This window comes from Anabas testudineus, chromosome 12, assembly GCF_900324465.2.
Source record: "Anabas testudineus chromosome 12, fAnaTes1.2, whole genome shotgun sequence".
Classification (NCBI taxonomy): domain Eukaryota; kingdom Metazoa; phylum Chordata; class Actinopteri; order Anabantiformes; family Anabantidae; genus Anabas; species Anabas testudineus.
Window position 1 is genome coordinate 13,482,379 of NC_046621.1, and position 16,330 is coordinate 13,498,708.

The following is a 16,330-nucleotide window of genomic DNA, read 5'->3' on the forward strand; positions in this document are numbered from 1 at the left end:
TCGCATTTCACCCAGATAAACTATATTATATTTAGCATTAAAGTATGTCCTTGTAGCTTTACACTGCTTTCACCTTCTCTGCCACAAACCTGCCTAGGTAAGTGTTATAGGTTAAAAGAAGTTAGCTGTAAGCAGTGAAATAACACAAGTGGTAACCTTGATATATCATCCCTTTATTGAGAATACCACACACCCAGCATAACATGATAGGATGGAGGAGTTGATCATTTCAAATCAAACATAAAACTATCAAGCAAAGAAAAAAGCTAGTTTTCCTTTTAGAAAAATGGTTTTCTCTCCTTCACCACAAAATGAATGGCCTCCATTACAGATCCATTTACATTATTGCTTTTGGTATGCAGTTTAAAAGTATTACAGAACTAGAAAATTATGAACTGTAATATTTCTCAAAATGTTCAAGTATGTTTTAAAATTAAATTTTCTTTCTTTTTTTTTTCTTGGTTTTTATTTTTGTTTTGCTATAATTGTTCATAGACTCTGGTGTTTGGAGTAGGTTGACTGTGTCGCTCCACATCTCTGCTCATTTTTCTGCGTCCTGTAAAAACACAATGACTTTACATTAGTATAACAAAACATAAACCAAACCCATAAGTATAACAAACTTGATTGATTATGTATTATCATACCAATTTATTACAGTACACAGTCTTCAAGATGTGGCAGCAGCAGCAGTAGTTGCCATGCTGCCCACTTTCTGGGTGGCGTCCTTCTTTGCCTGGTGGGCCTGTAGTACGGCAACGGCTTCTTCCACCTGAAAAAGCATTACACCAATAGAGACTGTTGTATAAGGATAATTTATTTACTATGGAGAACATTTACTTGACAAAATAGCTGAGGTAGAGGCAGCTATGTACCTTTGAACGCAGAGACTCGTGAGACTCCAGCATATGGAGCAGTTCAGAGTTGTCGATCTCCAGCAACATGCCGGTTATCTTTCCTGCCAGGTTGGCGTGCATGGCCTGAATCAGAGGGAAAAGACGCTCCCCTGTTTTGGAAAAAAAAACAATAAGTGATTAAAAATCTAAAAAGCATTACTAATTTTCACCATAAAATGCAATGTTTTACCCAGCATTTGTTTCTGCTCCTGAGGGGGTGCAGCAGCCAGCATTGAAGCTGTGAGAGGCTCCTGACCCTGAACATGTACAGCTGGCTGAGCCTGGCAAAGGGCAGGTAAAGGACGTAGTAAGGAAAATTAATCATAGGTTAGGAGTGAGACATGAATAAAACACAAGGCGATCTCATTGGTCTTTTGCCCGTACCTGCTGTAAGGCAATAGGTTGCACCACTGGGGGGTTGGGGTTACGGACACCTGTAGCATATTTGTAAGGAGGCATGGCACGAGGACCGGGGACTCCTACTGAGGGGCGAGGAGCCATGGACTGTCCAGTAGCTGGCAGTAATGAGGGCAGATGTAGCAGATTATAGCACCACACAGCGTAATATAACATCTTTATATGCCTATAATAAAGTTCCACAGCCAGACTCAGTGAACTGGCTGTGATAGTTCTGGTCGTCACTGGTGAACACACCTCGTGGGCCTTGTGTGCTGCTAGGAGTCATGTGTCTCAAGTTTGAACGTGGTCCTGGCTGACGCAGTGAGCTTGGTATCCCCTGGAAACCACCTGAGGATGATACAAGTAGGCATTATTATAATAGTTGGGTTTATTAAATTACGGATCCACACATCGTCATAGAGTTCTCTGTGCTCACCTTGACCTCTGCCACCTTGTTGCTGCCATCGGGGGTTGGGTCGCATTTGGGCCATCTGATTGGGTGCATAATATGTAGTCCTATTCTGGGCCTGCTGGACACGGTAAAGTAAAATGTGTTGTTAATGCCATTAAAATTCATACTAAGCCAGGAGAGATGAGAATGGTGTTTGGTAGCGTGAAATAGAATCTCTATTCAGATTTTATTATCAGTTCAGATGTAGTGCATAACCCTTACCCGAAATCTAACTTACTATATCTGCTTTGCATAACTACACCATAACCAAAGGAAACATTATTGTAATTGAAGAGAAACAGACTAAAACACCATTTATAATTAATTGAATACCACAAGCCAACAGACTTTCATTACACAGCCATGTAACCCATTCTCAGGTACCACCTCAGACTTTGATTCTCACACCTGTGGCACTGCTGGCATGAAGTAGCCACTGGTGGGCTGGAACTGATTAATGATGGCGTTAGCCGGCATGGCCCTCATCCCGGCAATACGCTGCATGTACTGGTTGGTGAGGTGGGCTTTTCGCTCCTCTTTGCGCTGGGCGAGAGCCACGTAGAGGGGTTTGGAGCCCACAATACGTCCGTTCATCTCAGTCACTGCCTTGGTGGCCTCTTCAGGGGAGGAGAAGCAGACGAAGCCAAAGCCTTTGGAGCGGCCCTCCTCTAGCATCACCTAAAATATATAAATATATTATTACTGGTTAGCTTAAAACACACAACTATTCTATTTTCATAACTGTTGTTACTGTGTATTTACATCTAGTCATGATACATAGTGTCAGCAACCTGATTTCTCTCACCTTAGCACTTGTGATGGATCCGAATGGAGAGAACTCCTTACGCAGCTTCTCATCATCTATTGTGTCATCCAGGTTCTTAATGTAAAGATTAACACCCTGAAAGCAAAGACGCTCCTTTAGTAAAACTAAATTTAAATATGAGATTGCTTGGTTAAATCTGATTTAGGAGTTTGTTTCTCCAGACCTGATAGCGACTGATCCTTTCTTGTTTCAATAGCTCAAACTTCCTCTTCAGCTCCGCCTGCCGCTCCATCTTCTTCTGAGCTCGGCCCACGAACACGGTCTTGCCATTGAGTTCGGTGCCATTCATGTCCTCTACAGCCTGAGGATCAAACCATAATTATCATTTCTAACAGACAAAGATGCACTTAACACAGTTTCATGAGACTAAAGTACCTTGTTGGCATCTTCATGCTTCTCATAACTAACAAATCCAAAGCCTCTGGATTTGCCAGTGGGGTCTGTCATCACTTTCACGCTGAGTGTTTTACCTGCATGTTAAAGGTCTGATAAGTGGATGCAAACTAGAACTAGACCACACCAGGGTTTGAAATGATGCACATGAATCGTCCTAGTTTACCATATTTGTCAAAAATCTCCTTCAGCCGATCATCGTCCATATCGTCCCCGAAGTTCTTGATGTAGACATTGGTAAACTCCTTGGCCTTTGCGCCCAGCTCAGCCTCCCGCTCCTTGCGAGATTTGAAACGACCCACAAACCTAAAGACAGAGGGAGAGCAGCGAAACACACCCTTGTAAAACAATACTGACTGAGCCAAGCGAACAAACCAGGATCCGCCTGTTTCGCCTTCCCTTTTTTCCAAACTAAAAAACTGGTTATCCGGGTCCCTAGGTAAAGAAAGATCTGCACACACCTGATCATGCAAGCAGGTAAAAGAGAACACAACCTTATACAAAAACACAACATACACAAGTTCACAGCTACACTTCATCACGTGACTCGTCGTTGAAAAGTATTCAACATATGTTGGCATGCAAGGCAACACAGGGACAACCATCATAACTCTTGGTCCAAAACTTGATGAGGAGGTGGATGGAGAAGGGGATGGAGGAACAGAGTCTCACAGAACAAAGGAAAGCTGAGGAGGACCAAATGATCTTATATACCTTGATAGGACGACCTCTCCCCTTCTGCCAGCCAGTATTGCATTCCTGTATTCGATCCATCACTAAAACACACAAGTGTGGGCGTTTACACACACACACACACACACACAAACACACACACGCACAACGGGTGACCAGCATGTGGCAACAAATGAGGCAACAGAAAATGCGTCTGGCAGGAAAGATAGGCGAGAGGTTTTAGTTTGTTACATGTCAGCTTAGAGGTTATCTTCATACTGGTGGTAGTGAGAGATGAGCTTGTTAATTATATTATTCACACACAAACTCACCAACTGGAAAAAAAAAGACACAAAATGTTAGTTCACTCTGCATTAGTTCAGGTTTAAACATACAGACAGAATATAGCATCAATCAGCACATCTGGACAAAACGTTTTCATCACTGTGGTGCCATCCGATACTGAAAAGTAATTTCATAGCTCAAACAAGACGTCCATCATCTGAGTGTTTAAAGACTTTCTCATGACTGGTAATAAGACACAGCTTCCGGTGTGTGCTCCTACGTGATCAGACACTCACACCTTGCGGTCATTCAGGAGCATGCCGTTCATCTTCTCAATGGCACGGTCAGCAGCATCTTGGGTCTCGAAGTGGACAAATGCGTAGCCCTTGGAGCCGTTTTCATCACACACCACCTGCAGCGGGAGAATATTTCGGTAAATATGAATTTTAAAGGTTTTCACACGCTGCATTAAACCCAGTTCCTAACCTTTGCACTTAAATTATTATTATTATTATTATTTTAGATTAGAAGATTAACCTGTAAAACCACAACTCGTAATTCCTACACTCCTGTTGTCACTACAACAAGACGTAACACTCCTGTTCTAATGCCTGTCTCTCCAAGATCTCAAAAACAACTCATACCTTACAGGAGAGGATGTTGCCAAAGGCGGAGAAGGTGTCGTAAAGGGCTTTGTTGTCAATGGACTTGTCGAGGTTCTTGATGAACACGTTGCCCACGCCGGACTTCCTGAGGGAGGGGTCTCTTTGGGACCACATGATTCTGATTGGCTTCCCTTTCACCACATCAAAGTTCATGGTGTCCAGGGCTCTTTCAGCTGGAGGGAGGAGGGGCAGAGATGTGGAGGGAAAGGTTAAAGGTGGTTGTATGCATGGAGCCGTGAATCACTAGTTATGTACTGTATTCTTTCTATTCATTAAATACTATGACGCAACCATGATTATAATGCAGCTGCCTTTAGTAACAAACTTACTAAAATTACTAGAGAAATAACACGAGGATACAGAAGAGGCTATGAAAACAGTTTGTCCTCTCATGCTGTGTGTCACAGTGGAGGATCCCTGCTGCCAGCCTGTTAAAACAGAGCACGTGTAGCGTGAACGATAAGATACTGCAGTAGACCATGTGGCTGATGAACAGTCTACAAGCAGCGGGGACAAGTGTTTGGGGGCAGCTGCAGTGGACAAGCTGGGAGCACATGGCCCTCGTCTCTGACTCACCACATGCTACTAGGCCACGTCTCACCCAGGCCAGTTGCTGCTGCAGTGTATTGGTCGTCAGATAACACAAGTGGGCTCAAACTGTGGTTTTAGGGAATAGTTATATAATAATTATAATCAAATCAGTCCGAGGTTGATTTATTTATACATCATTTTGTTTATTGTCTACTGCTTTGATTCTCTCATAGGCTCTTACGTCCACGTGGCCACAAATGCCAAACGTCCTTTTGTTCAGTCACTCTACAGTAGCACACACACACACACACACACACACACACGCCAGGCTTTCCAGCCAAAAGTGTCTGGTAAACAAAACTGAGCTGCCTTGCGTCTGCTGGCATCAGCAGTTTGGCTTGCAATTGTACTTCACATCCCGTGTGCTCAGAGAAGGTGTGTGATCGCTGTCAAACATGTGGACCGTTGACAGAGGGGAAAAGTCAAAGCGACCTTTGTGAGATACTGTAATTAGTTGTTAGATGGTGGGAACTAGTGAAGCAGCGTTGTTAAATGTGCTGAATTATTTGGCCATTTTGTCATGCGAGAGCTTAATGAGTAGGCTACTACGGAGCAGGCAACTTTTAGGCTGCTCAGAAAGATGTTCTATATTTAGAGAGGGGTCCTGAGAGGTATGCGCTGGCATGGAGAGTGAGTAGCACATTCTCTACCATTGATGGGGAAGAAACGTATTCAGACCAGAATGCTCACACTGAAATCCCCCCGTTATGACAAGTTAGTTTTCATTAACTATGCTTGTATTCTAATGGCAGCATGCTGTTTCCCCGCAGACACTTGCTAGGACTCCATTTAAACACCCCTCCCCCCCCAACCACCACCACTATGCCGGCACCAGCAACAAATGTTGTCTTCTCACTCGTGGCTCTTGTTATGTTTGTTCAAGTAAATGATAGTACCTTTCTGGAATTGATCCAGCTGTCGCCCCAGCTTTTGGTAACCAACACAAAAGTCGTGACAGGTGTTTAACGTTGATACATGGGGCCGCACAATGTAAACAGAATCACCTGGCCTCGAAAGATAGCCACAGCACCGTATAGGCCTACTATTGCTCACCTCTTTGGTCACCCTGATTGAAAATATAAAATATAATAAAGACACTTATGGCTGAGGTACTTTAGGCACCATATCCTAACAGATTAACAGTCATCAAATAGCTTAAGTGGGTAACATGATGCAGATAAAGCTATGTAATTCAACTGATCCAAATAGATATTAGTGCAGCTACTACACCACTATACACATAATGGGCATGTCAAGTATGCAGTGCAGGGGTTATTGTTCAGCTGTGCTTGTCCCTTTTCTTGCTTCCAGTGAGCGTAGCAGCAAAGGGCAGTGGGGATTTGTCTGACTCAGTGGCCCTTTAAATAGGAGCAGAAATGGGTCATTTTGGGGCAGAATAAGTCAGCTCTGTAAAAGCAGTGTACTTTCCCCAAAGCCAGTGATTTCATTGTCAAGTTTGGAGCATATCTCAAACTCTTTTGTTCTGAGGAGCTTAACTATAGTAGTGACATATATTACTATGAGCAGACCAGATCTGGGACAGGCTTATATGGGTCAGATGACAGCTCCATCCAGGCTGAAGAGCTGCCATGCCTGTCCTGTGATTATTTCTCTCTCTCTCACACACACACAGTGGATCAACCATTTCAGTGAAAGCTTGGCCCAGTGACTCGCTGATTTTGCGTTTGAATGCAGGGACAGTTCTACAACTGACATTGAAAGCATACGGTGACATTGTCAACAACAGAGGGACGCATGCTTTCTCGCCTTCTGCTGCATGCAAGCACCGCGCTCCAACCGCACCAGCGACCACTTCACATGTCACACTTCTTACCGTCAGCAGGCTGGGAGAAGTTCACGTACGCGTAACCCAAGGATCGCCGGGTGATCATGTCTCGGCAGACCCGAATGGAGAGCACCGGTCCGGCTGGGCTGAATTTCTCATACAGCATAGCTTCCGTGATATCGGGGTGCAGGTCGCCAACGTAGAGAGAAGCCATCGGATAACTCCCCGTCGCTGTGTTCATATCTCGGACTTCACTAAATAAATGAATGTAACGCTTCCCTTAAAAAAAAAAACAAGCCAGATAAAAAAATAATAAAAATGCGGAGATGAAGTGTGAGCCGGGTCCACGCTGCGGACAGCTGCTTGTCTGTCTGCTGCAGCTCGTTGAGAAAATGTCAAAGTTGGAAAAAATGATGATAAAAAGCTTCTTCTCAAGTGTTTCTCCGCTTTAAGATCGAGGCCTCCTGTTTTTTTTTCCTTTAATTATTTTGCTATTTTTTTTTAAACGTTTCTATTTCTTTAAGTGTATTAAGGTATTTGTTTTTAATGAAGATTTTGTGTTTTATATATTTTTATTTGATTTTTATTTTAAGTTTTTTTTTTTTTCCCAACAACAGTGAGTTAGACACTCACGGTTTGTTTTGTGGCCGGGGAAAGAGACTGCGTGAGGAAAGCATGGCCACTTTATAGAGAGCGGCGGTGCGGAGGAAACAGTGGCCAGGGTCAAATCTGGGATAGGAGGGGGGGGGAGAAAAAAAAAAAAAAACGAAAAGAAACAACCGAGCATGCGGAATGAAAGGGAGAGAGAGAGAGAGAGCACACCCCCATCCCAACTAGAGAGCCCAGCTCCCCACAGCGACATCTGGGTGGGAATACAGAGCAAGTCATGCACTGTAGTGTCTCTTTACATGTACAGCTAATGTTCAAATACAGACAACCTTATTTATGCTTGACGACTTTATTCTGTTTGAGTATCAAAATCTTCACAAGTTGCATTATTCTGCGTTGTGCATCCTCCTGAAGGTGAGAGAAATAAGTTACTCATAATGCAAGGGACATGAGATTTACAGCACTGAAACAAAAAATATAAAATAAATAAATCAAAGATGTTACCTGAACAAATCCAGGAATGTTGAGTACAGTCCCTTCTGTCCAGACCCCTGGTTCAAAGAGTGCATCCCACATGTTCTGATCACCCCTTTTCTTTCATTACTTTTTATTTCTTCCTCATAACTCAGCGTCTGTGACCCATCCGCGCCTTTGGAAAGCTGAATTTTTGAGCGGACCATCGGTTGAGCATCATTTGTTGCTTCAGGGTTCGCCACAGGTGCGTCTGCCTGCATTTGACCCAGCTCTTCTCTGATTTGGTTGAAGTCGTTCTCAATGTCTTTTACGTCCATCTCAGCTGACACAGGGGTGTTGTCATTTTGTTGAACGACTGTGTCAAACCTCCCAGATCTTCCAAGCCTGTTTTTTCTCTGCAATTCTTCTACAATAACTGGACTGTCTGGTTGTGGGGGAAGTGGCCATCCATCAACTAAACTCATAGCCCACAAAGAAGGGTCACTTTTTAGCTCTCTTAGTCCGTTGATCTCATTTGTGGGTGGGTAGAGAAGCTCTTCGTCTGCGGTTGGAAGCTCAAAAAGATAATCTGGCTTTAACTCATGTATCAAATAGTCTTCAGACTGAGACTCAATATTGTGGCTGTGTTCAGTATCTTGTATCTGTCCAGGAAGCCAAAAGGTCAGTCTGGCAACTGGATCCTGGTTCACAACCACTACACCGTGTGGGGGTGAGGAGAACTGGCTTCTTGATACAGAAGCACCAGAAACAATGGCATCCTCAGTCTTGGGGGACACATCAGGCTGCATGGACTCTGTTATAGGGAAACTGGTGGAGACTGCTTGTTCAGACACATATTTGTCCACAAAGACTAGAGGGCCAGTGCTGACAGTGGCCTTGGAATCTGAAATGACACACTTGTTGAGTTACTGTTTGAGAGGGGAATCCATTTTAAGTTGGACAAAAACAAGGCACCAACCTTCAGAAAGGCGTTTGCCTGATAGGCCTCTACACTTTGATCTACAGCACTCACACACACCTACATCCCCACTCAGCTCCTCCCATCTGAAGGAGGAAAAAAAAAAAAAAAACATGTATCAAGTAATAAAAGTCACAAAAATCCTGTTTTAACATACAGGTACTGTACCTTTTGTAGATTACATTGTAGTTGCAAGATTTGGAGCCTGAAGTGACTCCCTGGTCTGAGGTGAGCACATTACAGTGGATGTAATACTTTAGAGGTAAAGAGAGTTCATAAGGTCATATTAGTTGTGGCAGAACAAACAAAACAGGGCTTTGAGTTAAAAACAAACAAAAACAGACCACTCACCTCAGAAATTAAATAAGAGGTGTTCAGTACAAAATTAACCCTATCTGCTCTCTCAGAGGCCACAAATTGTACAACAGCATGAAGAGAAGCGGAGGCCGTGCACCTTGCAAAGAAAAACACTTGGGTGATGATAAAATTAAATTAGACAAAAGATGGAGATGACAAAATGCCAGACTGGCTGCTTACCCTTTATTCATTATCACTGCATGCTTGGATCTAGTCTGAGGATCAGGGGACGTAGAGAGAAAGCATGACTGAATGAAAAGCTGCTGACCAGGTCTGGGTTGGGTAGAAACCTGGATGTTGAGAAGCTGTCCCCTCTCATAGACATTAGACTCTGAAGAGCTGGTCCAGGATGCTGCAGGAAAAATAAATAAATAAATAAATAAATAAATTAATTAATTAATTAAAAGTAAACCAGTTTCTACAAATGCGTCTCACTCCTTAAGAGCATCTTTTTGATGTGATACTCACGATTCATGATTTTTATGTTAAAGCTCTTATCATTCTCTGGAAGTGCAGGTGAAGCAGAGTAGTTTGGATCATCATAAGACCTGAAAACACACATTAGCCTTTAGGGTGATGATTTATGACCACAGACAGATGTTTTGGTAATTTACTACAGACCTTTTAGGGGCACAGGAGATGTGCAATGTGGCAGGAATTTGCCACCAAGTGGGACGGCGTTTCTTGAGATTCAAGTGGAGGGAGTTGGTGAACATCTTCAAGCCGTTCTGCATCTGTAAGACAGCGTAGTGTCAGAAAATCCTTTCATAAATGTGGAAATAAGGAAAGTAGGAAAGAATAAGACCAACTTACCACATGAGTTGTTCCACACTGATCGTAGCCATAAACAAAGATAAAGTGGTTTGATAGCTCTCTGTTGCTGTAGCAGCCATCACCCAACTGTATCTCGTCTGCAGTCAGTGCGACACCATTGGACCTTTTATCAACTAGCAAGATTAGCTGAGACCTGTCGCAGAACACCTGAACTCTAGGCCCAGTCATCATGGGAGGTAATTCAGCAAGCATGTGAAAGTCAGGGGTCCCGGTTTGCCAGGAGCTAAAGATGGTGTCATACGGCTTGAAATCAAAGTTGTCCTCCAGCAGTAAAGGTGCTTGATTATCAAAAAGTCCTGGAGAGTCCCGGGGAAACGTGGCATCCTGCTGGCTTGCTACTGACTGAACAGTGATCCAATGTCCAGCGAAAATGCAAAGAAATAGCTTGATTGTGCCCATTGCAAACCTCAAAGTGGACCAACCACTCTGACCTCCGTCCTGCCTCAGGTGAGACATTAATAAGGAGCATGGACAGCTGGAGGCCATCAAGCTAATGAGGCTGACAGGTTCACATGGTGTTTTCTTTTAACACCACTGTAACCAGGATTGTTTTAGTGTGTTTTATTGTGAGTTAGGATCCAGTTTAGCTTTGCAGCTATAATGTAGAACAAATGTTAAGGAAGATATGTATTCATATTGTAATATAAGATATTTTAAGTAACTTTAGTCCTCCCCATTCACTTGACGTCATTTTTACTGTGCCTAAACTATGCACACCAACAGCTGGCTACACAAGTATAAAGTATTGTTACTCTGTAATATTTTATGGTATATATAAAATAGTTCACATAGTGTACATAGTGAAAGAAAGTAAAATGTGCATATAATCATTTCTCATTGCTCAAGGCCGTTTTGTCCAGCTATGAGCTCAAACTCTAAAGCGCTCAGTTCACTATCGTATATGGCAATCAAACCTGCAACCAGTAATGTTTTGTATATGTTCTTAATCAATAGTCAGAATAGCTGACAAACCGTTTTTTGTTTGATAACTAATCGATACATTGACAACTTGTTACAGCTCTAACCTAAATGGTTTTCTAATGATTCGTCTTTTAAACTTACATTAAGGAACACTGTGGGCTTCTGTACGTATCATGTTCCATTAAAAAATAACATTAATTTCAAGTTACCATAGGTGTTTACAACATTAATAATATCTAAACTGTACTCTGATCAATCTCTGGTTCTAAAATCAGCCTCATTTTCTCATTTAGTCAGAAGCCAAAGAACAGAAAACACAGTTTATCATAGAGAACAAGTTTCAAAATGAACGCCCTGCATTATCCCAAACAAACACTGACTGTGCACAAATCTTTCTATCAGTCTGTGCAGAAGAATAAAAGAAGATATGATTTGTCTTTGCTAAGATGATCAACTCTAATATGAAGTAGATTATATAGATTATATTATAGATTTCAGAAATCCAGCTTATGTGAGGCTGACAAAATAACGCTTTGTATTTATTACGTTATACTTCCTCATCTGAGGCTTTCAGGTCAAGTCGAGCTTAAATTACGTGCACAGAAACTTGAGAAATGGGCGGAGCTTCCGCACAGGTAAGGTCTGTCCGTCCGCAGGTGAGCGGTAGTAGACGAAGATAAGAGCCACCACAAGCGCATAATCGAGAAGCTGTCGGAAAATGACTTTAATAAAACTTGTACACTAAGAGGAGAGGAAATCCACCATGGTATATTGCGGTGAGTAACTTTAACGTGTGTTCACTGACGCTCCGTGTGAGGACGCTGCGCGCTACAGCTTTAGGCGTGGTCTGCGCGCACAGCTCTGCGGACAAAACACGGAATCTGCATGTTTTTATTTCGGCAATTCCCTGAAGGAACAATGTAACGCCCTATTACTTATCTATTAATCCCATTTTGAATGTATATGTTTATAAAAACCCACCCAGCTTGGGTTGGTGTTGTGTTTTTTTTTACTGTTTTGTTTTTGAGTTTAACTCAAAAGTGAAACTTTTTGAGTACCTGTATGATCTGTGATTAATGGATGTTGATAGGTCTGATACCATGCAGACCAAACAGTGTATTCTGTCTCCTACACTATATGTCAGACATTACCAAGCGTGACGAATGAATGAGAGAGACAGCAGAATAAACTGGCAGATACATCACGTCTGTTTAGATGCAGACTGCTATGAGTATTATATCATGGTGTTTTTGTTCGGGTCTGTACACTGTGTGACAATATGTGAGAAAAGGTTCTTGAATGGAGAGAGAACAAGCTTGACACAATGAAAGGATGGATGTGCTTGAATGGATGTATTATGACCAAAAACATGGCAGTTAATTCCACAGCACCCACCTGCAGGAACGAATGTGACAGGCCAGGTGAAGGTATTTGTCTCTGACCCCTCAGGTTGAGTAACTGTGGTGGTGGATGTTTGAACACCCCACCCAAAGCTTTGTCCTGTTTGGTTGAGGAGGGACCCTCGTGGGCGGTTGTTTCATCCTCCACACATCTTCTTGCAACACGGTCCTCCTCAGACCACTTCTCTCAGCTGTCACCGTAGCTGCACCAATTCGCATCACGCTTTAGATCAGATCTTCAGCCATCTCTGCTGGAGATGTGGTAACTGCCTTAGTCTTGAGTGTTGACGCGGTGTGTTAACCGCTGGCCCGCTTCCTTTTGCTTTGCTGAAACCACAACGCTGTAACAAAGTCAGCTCTCGCACACGTTCTCAGTGTATGGCAGTTACAGCTCAGTTAATAAGTATAACATCTAATGCATTTGTGTTCTTCGTCTTCAGCAAACTATTATTCATCTTATAATAGAGTTCCTGCCACATTCAGATGTGCACACAACTGGGTTTTCCCTACTCTATTATGGCATCAGAGACACATGTCAATGTGGATTTATCATTAAGGCCACAATGCTTAAAGCTAAAGTAAAAAGTATAAGGTCAGAACTTCATATTTTTGCTTCCTCTAGGAGTATGCTGTGCCAGCCTCAAAGACAACAAAGCCCTGATGAAGATGGGGCTGGGGCTGGTGCTGGTGGGCCATGTTAACTTTCTTCTTGGAGCGCTGGTGCATGGCGCTGTGCTCAGGCACATCTCCATACTGTCTGAGCCCCAGACCCTGATGTACGCAATCTCTAATGTCATTGCTATTGTGGCAGGCTTGGTGGTAAGTATTATGACACACATGAAGAACTCACAAGCCCATTTACATTTATTACCATGTACAGTTTATCTGCAGGTTGTGTAAAGTTTTTTAGTGTAAATCATTAATCCTTGAATGGAGCAATTTTAACTAGCAATGTTAAACCATTTTTGTAATTGTGATGGATGGATCTGTGTTTTCTTCAGTGAACATGTGTCATCTTCTGCCTTTTAGGGAATTGTCGGTGGAATAATGGCCATCGTTCTATCCAAAAACAAGAAAAGCAAGATCCTGGTAAGTACACTTCCCCTCTCCAGGGCAGAGCATCTTACTCCTCTATTAACTCACTCACTTCTGTCATTTGCTGGCTCCTGTCAGAACTTGCCCTGTTTTTGACAAAGTGCATTAGTGTGGCGATCTGAACAAAGCAAATAAACATGATTCTTCCAAATCTTTCATGTGCTATCTCAGAACTTGCACTCCCAACTGATTTCTTCTTCGTGCTCCTACATTTTCTCCCATATCTCCTGAAGCAGTTTGATAAATAGCACATTTTATTTGCACTTAGGAAATAATGTAAAAAAATATATCTTGTTACCATGTTGTCTTTGCAGCAGTGGATCCTGCTGGTTTTCGGCTTCTTAGCAGGTCTCTTAGCAGCTGCCTCTACTTTGGGCTTGTTAGCATCCATGGTAAAGGCCATTATTAATAAAGGACAGGGTCTACTAAAGTGCAAGTACGATGTTGCAAGCTCTGCAAGCGTCACTTACGAATGCCCCTTTGACCCCACCCGTGTCTATGTAAGTTGGATACAAGTATCTATTTTTAGCTGTTTTAACACTGACTTCGACTGATGCAATAAGATATTGTTATTGATCAGTTATGTGCTTTCATCTTTTTGTTGATCAGACAACCACAGTCGTTCTGTGGGCGTTTCTCGTCTTCATGTCTGTGGTGGAAATGGCATTCTCCTTCCACTGCTTTGCTGCCTGCACCTCATTTCTCTACCTCTGCCCGTGCCGAAAGAGGCCGACCCAGGCTAAGAGGGTAAGCTCCTATCAGATTACTAACTTTATCAGTGTTAACGTTAGGTAGACCTCCTGCAGACCTTGTTGCAGGAAATGAGTGTGTAGTGCAAGAGCATGAATTTCAGTTAGACAAGTACTTTATTGGATATGTATTGCTTTGCATACATGTAAATAGTACAGTGGTGAATGGAAGTTCTCAAAGAGGAACTCAATTTCAACACTGAACTGCTAGAAGTATTCAAAGCAGGATAAACAATTTGGGCAAATCAGAAAAATACACATGGAAAAAGGAAAGGATTCACTGAAGTGTCCATTAAGAAAAGCACAGGTTCTATTCCTCAGAATGTCATACTACATTACATATAAATGTCTTAAAAATTCATTGTTGAAAATCTGATTATATGTTTAAGTTACACCTACCATAACAGCAGTAAGAAAAACATTAGATCAAGGGAAGGTTCAACAGTAAACTGACCTGGCTTCAACACATCGACAAATAGTAATGTGACATCGAATTTAATACAGACAAATGGAAGGTGATGGACTAGACCTTCTGACGAGACGAGCATGAACAGGGCACTATAGAAATTGTGTCTGTGTTCCTCATTTCATGCAGTCTCAGGTCCCATGGCTTAAACTGAAAACACTGGCTTAGGTTAATCACCACATCATCCTGTCCTCAAATGCACATAGAATGTCATATGTTCCTCCTATTGTTATGTATTACCAACACTGTAATAATGCTACCTATTCCTCAGAGAATCGGAGTTTGCCAAACATCTTTGTTCCAACACACAACATATTCAAAAAGTCATGGCTTGTAGTTGAAACTGGAGATGTTGACATGTCACTTTCCTAATACTATGAATATTATTTCCAAAAAGGCAAAGGTCAGGTCATCGTCAAAACATGTTCGAGCTGAGGTCATGAATGTGAGGTAGTGTATTTATGACACTCCCAAATCATGCACTCTTTCAGGTGCAAATCCAGAGAAGTGTTGAAATTTTCAAACCACCAGTAGAAGAGTCAGAGACAGATGCTGATGCTGACCCCGCAGAGCGGGACGAACTGCTGGACCATAACACTGCAGTGGAGCAGAGTGACTGGCTTTGAACCAGCTAAACCTAAGGGCATAGGTTGGAAACTGCCGGGCTCAACTTGATATGGTGCAACATGATCTCTGAAGATGTTGTATCTCATGTGTCTGTTACACATAGAAAATGTCGGTGGAAGACATTTGTGGGACTTGTGTCAGATAAAGCAATAGTACTTTAATTCCCTGTATATCCAAGAGTTTTTAATATGATAAAATACTGCTATTGGTTTGAAATAATGTTGTGTAATGTAATGTTTAAATTGATAGTCTTACATATAATACACACTGTCATCTGTGCCTTTACTATTAAATGATTCAATTTTAAAAATATATATTTCATATAATCATATCATAATTACTGTACCAAACAAGACATTTTATACATAATCAACATATGTATTTATATTGGTGTTTTGTATAAAGCTCTTTTACTCATGTTCACAGAATACAAATATATCCACAATAATTAAATGAATTCTGGTATTTGTCTTGACTGAATACTAAACAGTAGAATCTGACACCAGTTGTCACATGACAGGGTTCAAATGTTTTCAATATTGTGAGGCAGGACAGAAATGTAATAAAGGCCATGTGTCAGTAACCTGACATATAAGAGGTATATAGGTTTAGACAAGTCTCTTTTAGTGACCTTAGCAGGCAAGTAACACAAATATATTACAGAAAAAGCATCAACTATGTACTCAAAGGCACAGGGCAAAGTGCAACTGAAAGACATTAAACAGAGTATCCAAAATATCCAATTTAAATAATTTAAATCCACTTATATAAAAGCATACACCTACCAAGCCATTTGTGCAGTGCTGATCACAAAGAAAGGCGACTGAGCTAAAAAAAGGCTTGGGACAAAAATGACAAAGCATCCAAAAACAATAC

General features: G+C 41.9%; 3 protein-coding genes across 4 annotated transcripts; 1 reads left to right on the forward strand and 2 right to left on the reverse strand.

Moving 5' to 3' along the window:
• Positions 1 to 152: 152 nt before the first annotated feature.
• On the reverse strand, positions 153 to 7,636 carry pabpc4 (poly(A) binding protein, cytoplasmic 4 (inducible form)). 2 transcript variants are annotated; one of them, XM_026356348.1, is made up of 15 exons: positions 7,013 to 7,636; positions 4,567 to 4,760; positions 4,219 to 4,334; positions 3,132 to 3,271; positions 2,948 to 3,042; positions 2,736 to 2,873; positions 2,552 to 2,647; positions 2,155 to 2,424; positions 1,732 to 1,822; positions 1,551 to 1,643; positions 1,281 to 1,411; positions 1,087 to 1,177; positions 876 to 1,006; positions 648 to 772; positions 153 to 556 (listed from the first exon to the last, which is right to left on the reverse strand). In XM_026356348.1, the coding sequence occupies exons 1-14, from the start codon at positions 7,203 to 7,205 to the stop codon at positions 671 to 673; spliced, it is 1,881 nt and encodes a 626-aa protein (XP_026212133.1). In that variant the 5' UTR covers positions 7,206 to 7,636; the 3' UTR covers positions 153 to 556; positions 648 to 670. The 2 variants fall into 2 exon arrangements, with proteins under 2 accessions (XP_026212133.1, XP_026212132.1); XM_026356347.1 differs by having other exon boundaries at positions 1,732 to 1,825; positions 7,013 to 7,634.
• Positions 7,637 to 7,796: 160 nt separating this feature from the next.
• zpcx (zona pellucida protein C) lies at positions 7,797 to 10,642 on the reverse strand. The gene is made up of 9 exons (XM_026356346.1): positions 10,176 to 10,642; positions 9,984 to 10,096; positions 9,831 to 9,910; positions 9,543 to 9,714; positions 9,357 to 9,459; positions 9,174 to 9,259; positions 9,006 to 9,091; positions 8,078 to 8,930; positions 7,797 to 7,981 (listed from the first exon to the last, which is right to left on the reverse strand). Exons 1-9 carry the CDS (start codon positions 10,593 to 10,595, stop codon positions 7,960 to 7,962), a joined length of 1,935 nt encoding a protein of 644 aa, XP_026212131.1. The 5' UTR covers positions 10,596 to 10,642; the 3' UTR covers positions 7,797 to 7,959.
• Positions 10,643 to 11,740: 1,098 nt separating this feature from the next.
• On the forward strand, positions 11,741 to 16,295 carry tmem54a (transmembrane protein 54a). The gene is made up of 6 exons (XM_026354161.1): positions 11,741 to 11,893; positions 13,140 to 13,336; positions 13,547 to 13,606; positions 13,927 to 14,112; positions 14,222 to 14,359; positions 15,319 to 16,295. Exons 1-6 carry the CDS (start codon positions 11,881 to 11,883, stop codon positions 15,451 to 15,453), a joined length of 729 nt encoding a protein of 242 aa, XP_026209946.1. The 5' UTR covers positions 11,741 to 11,880; the 3' UTR covers positions 15,454 to 16,295.
• Positions 16,296 to 16,330: the final 35 nt, after the last annotated feature.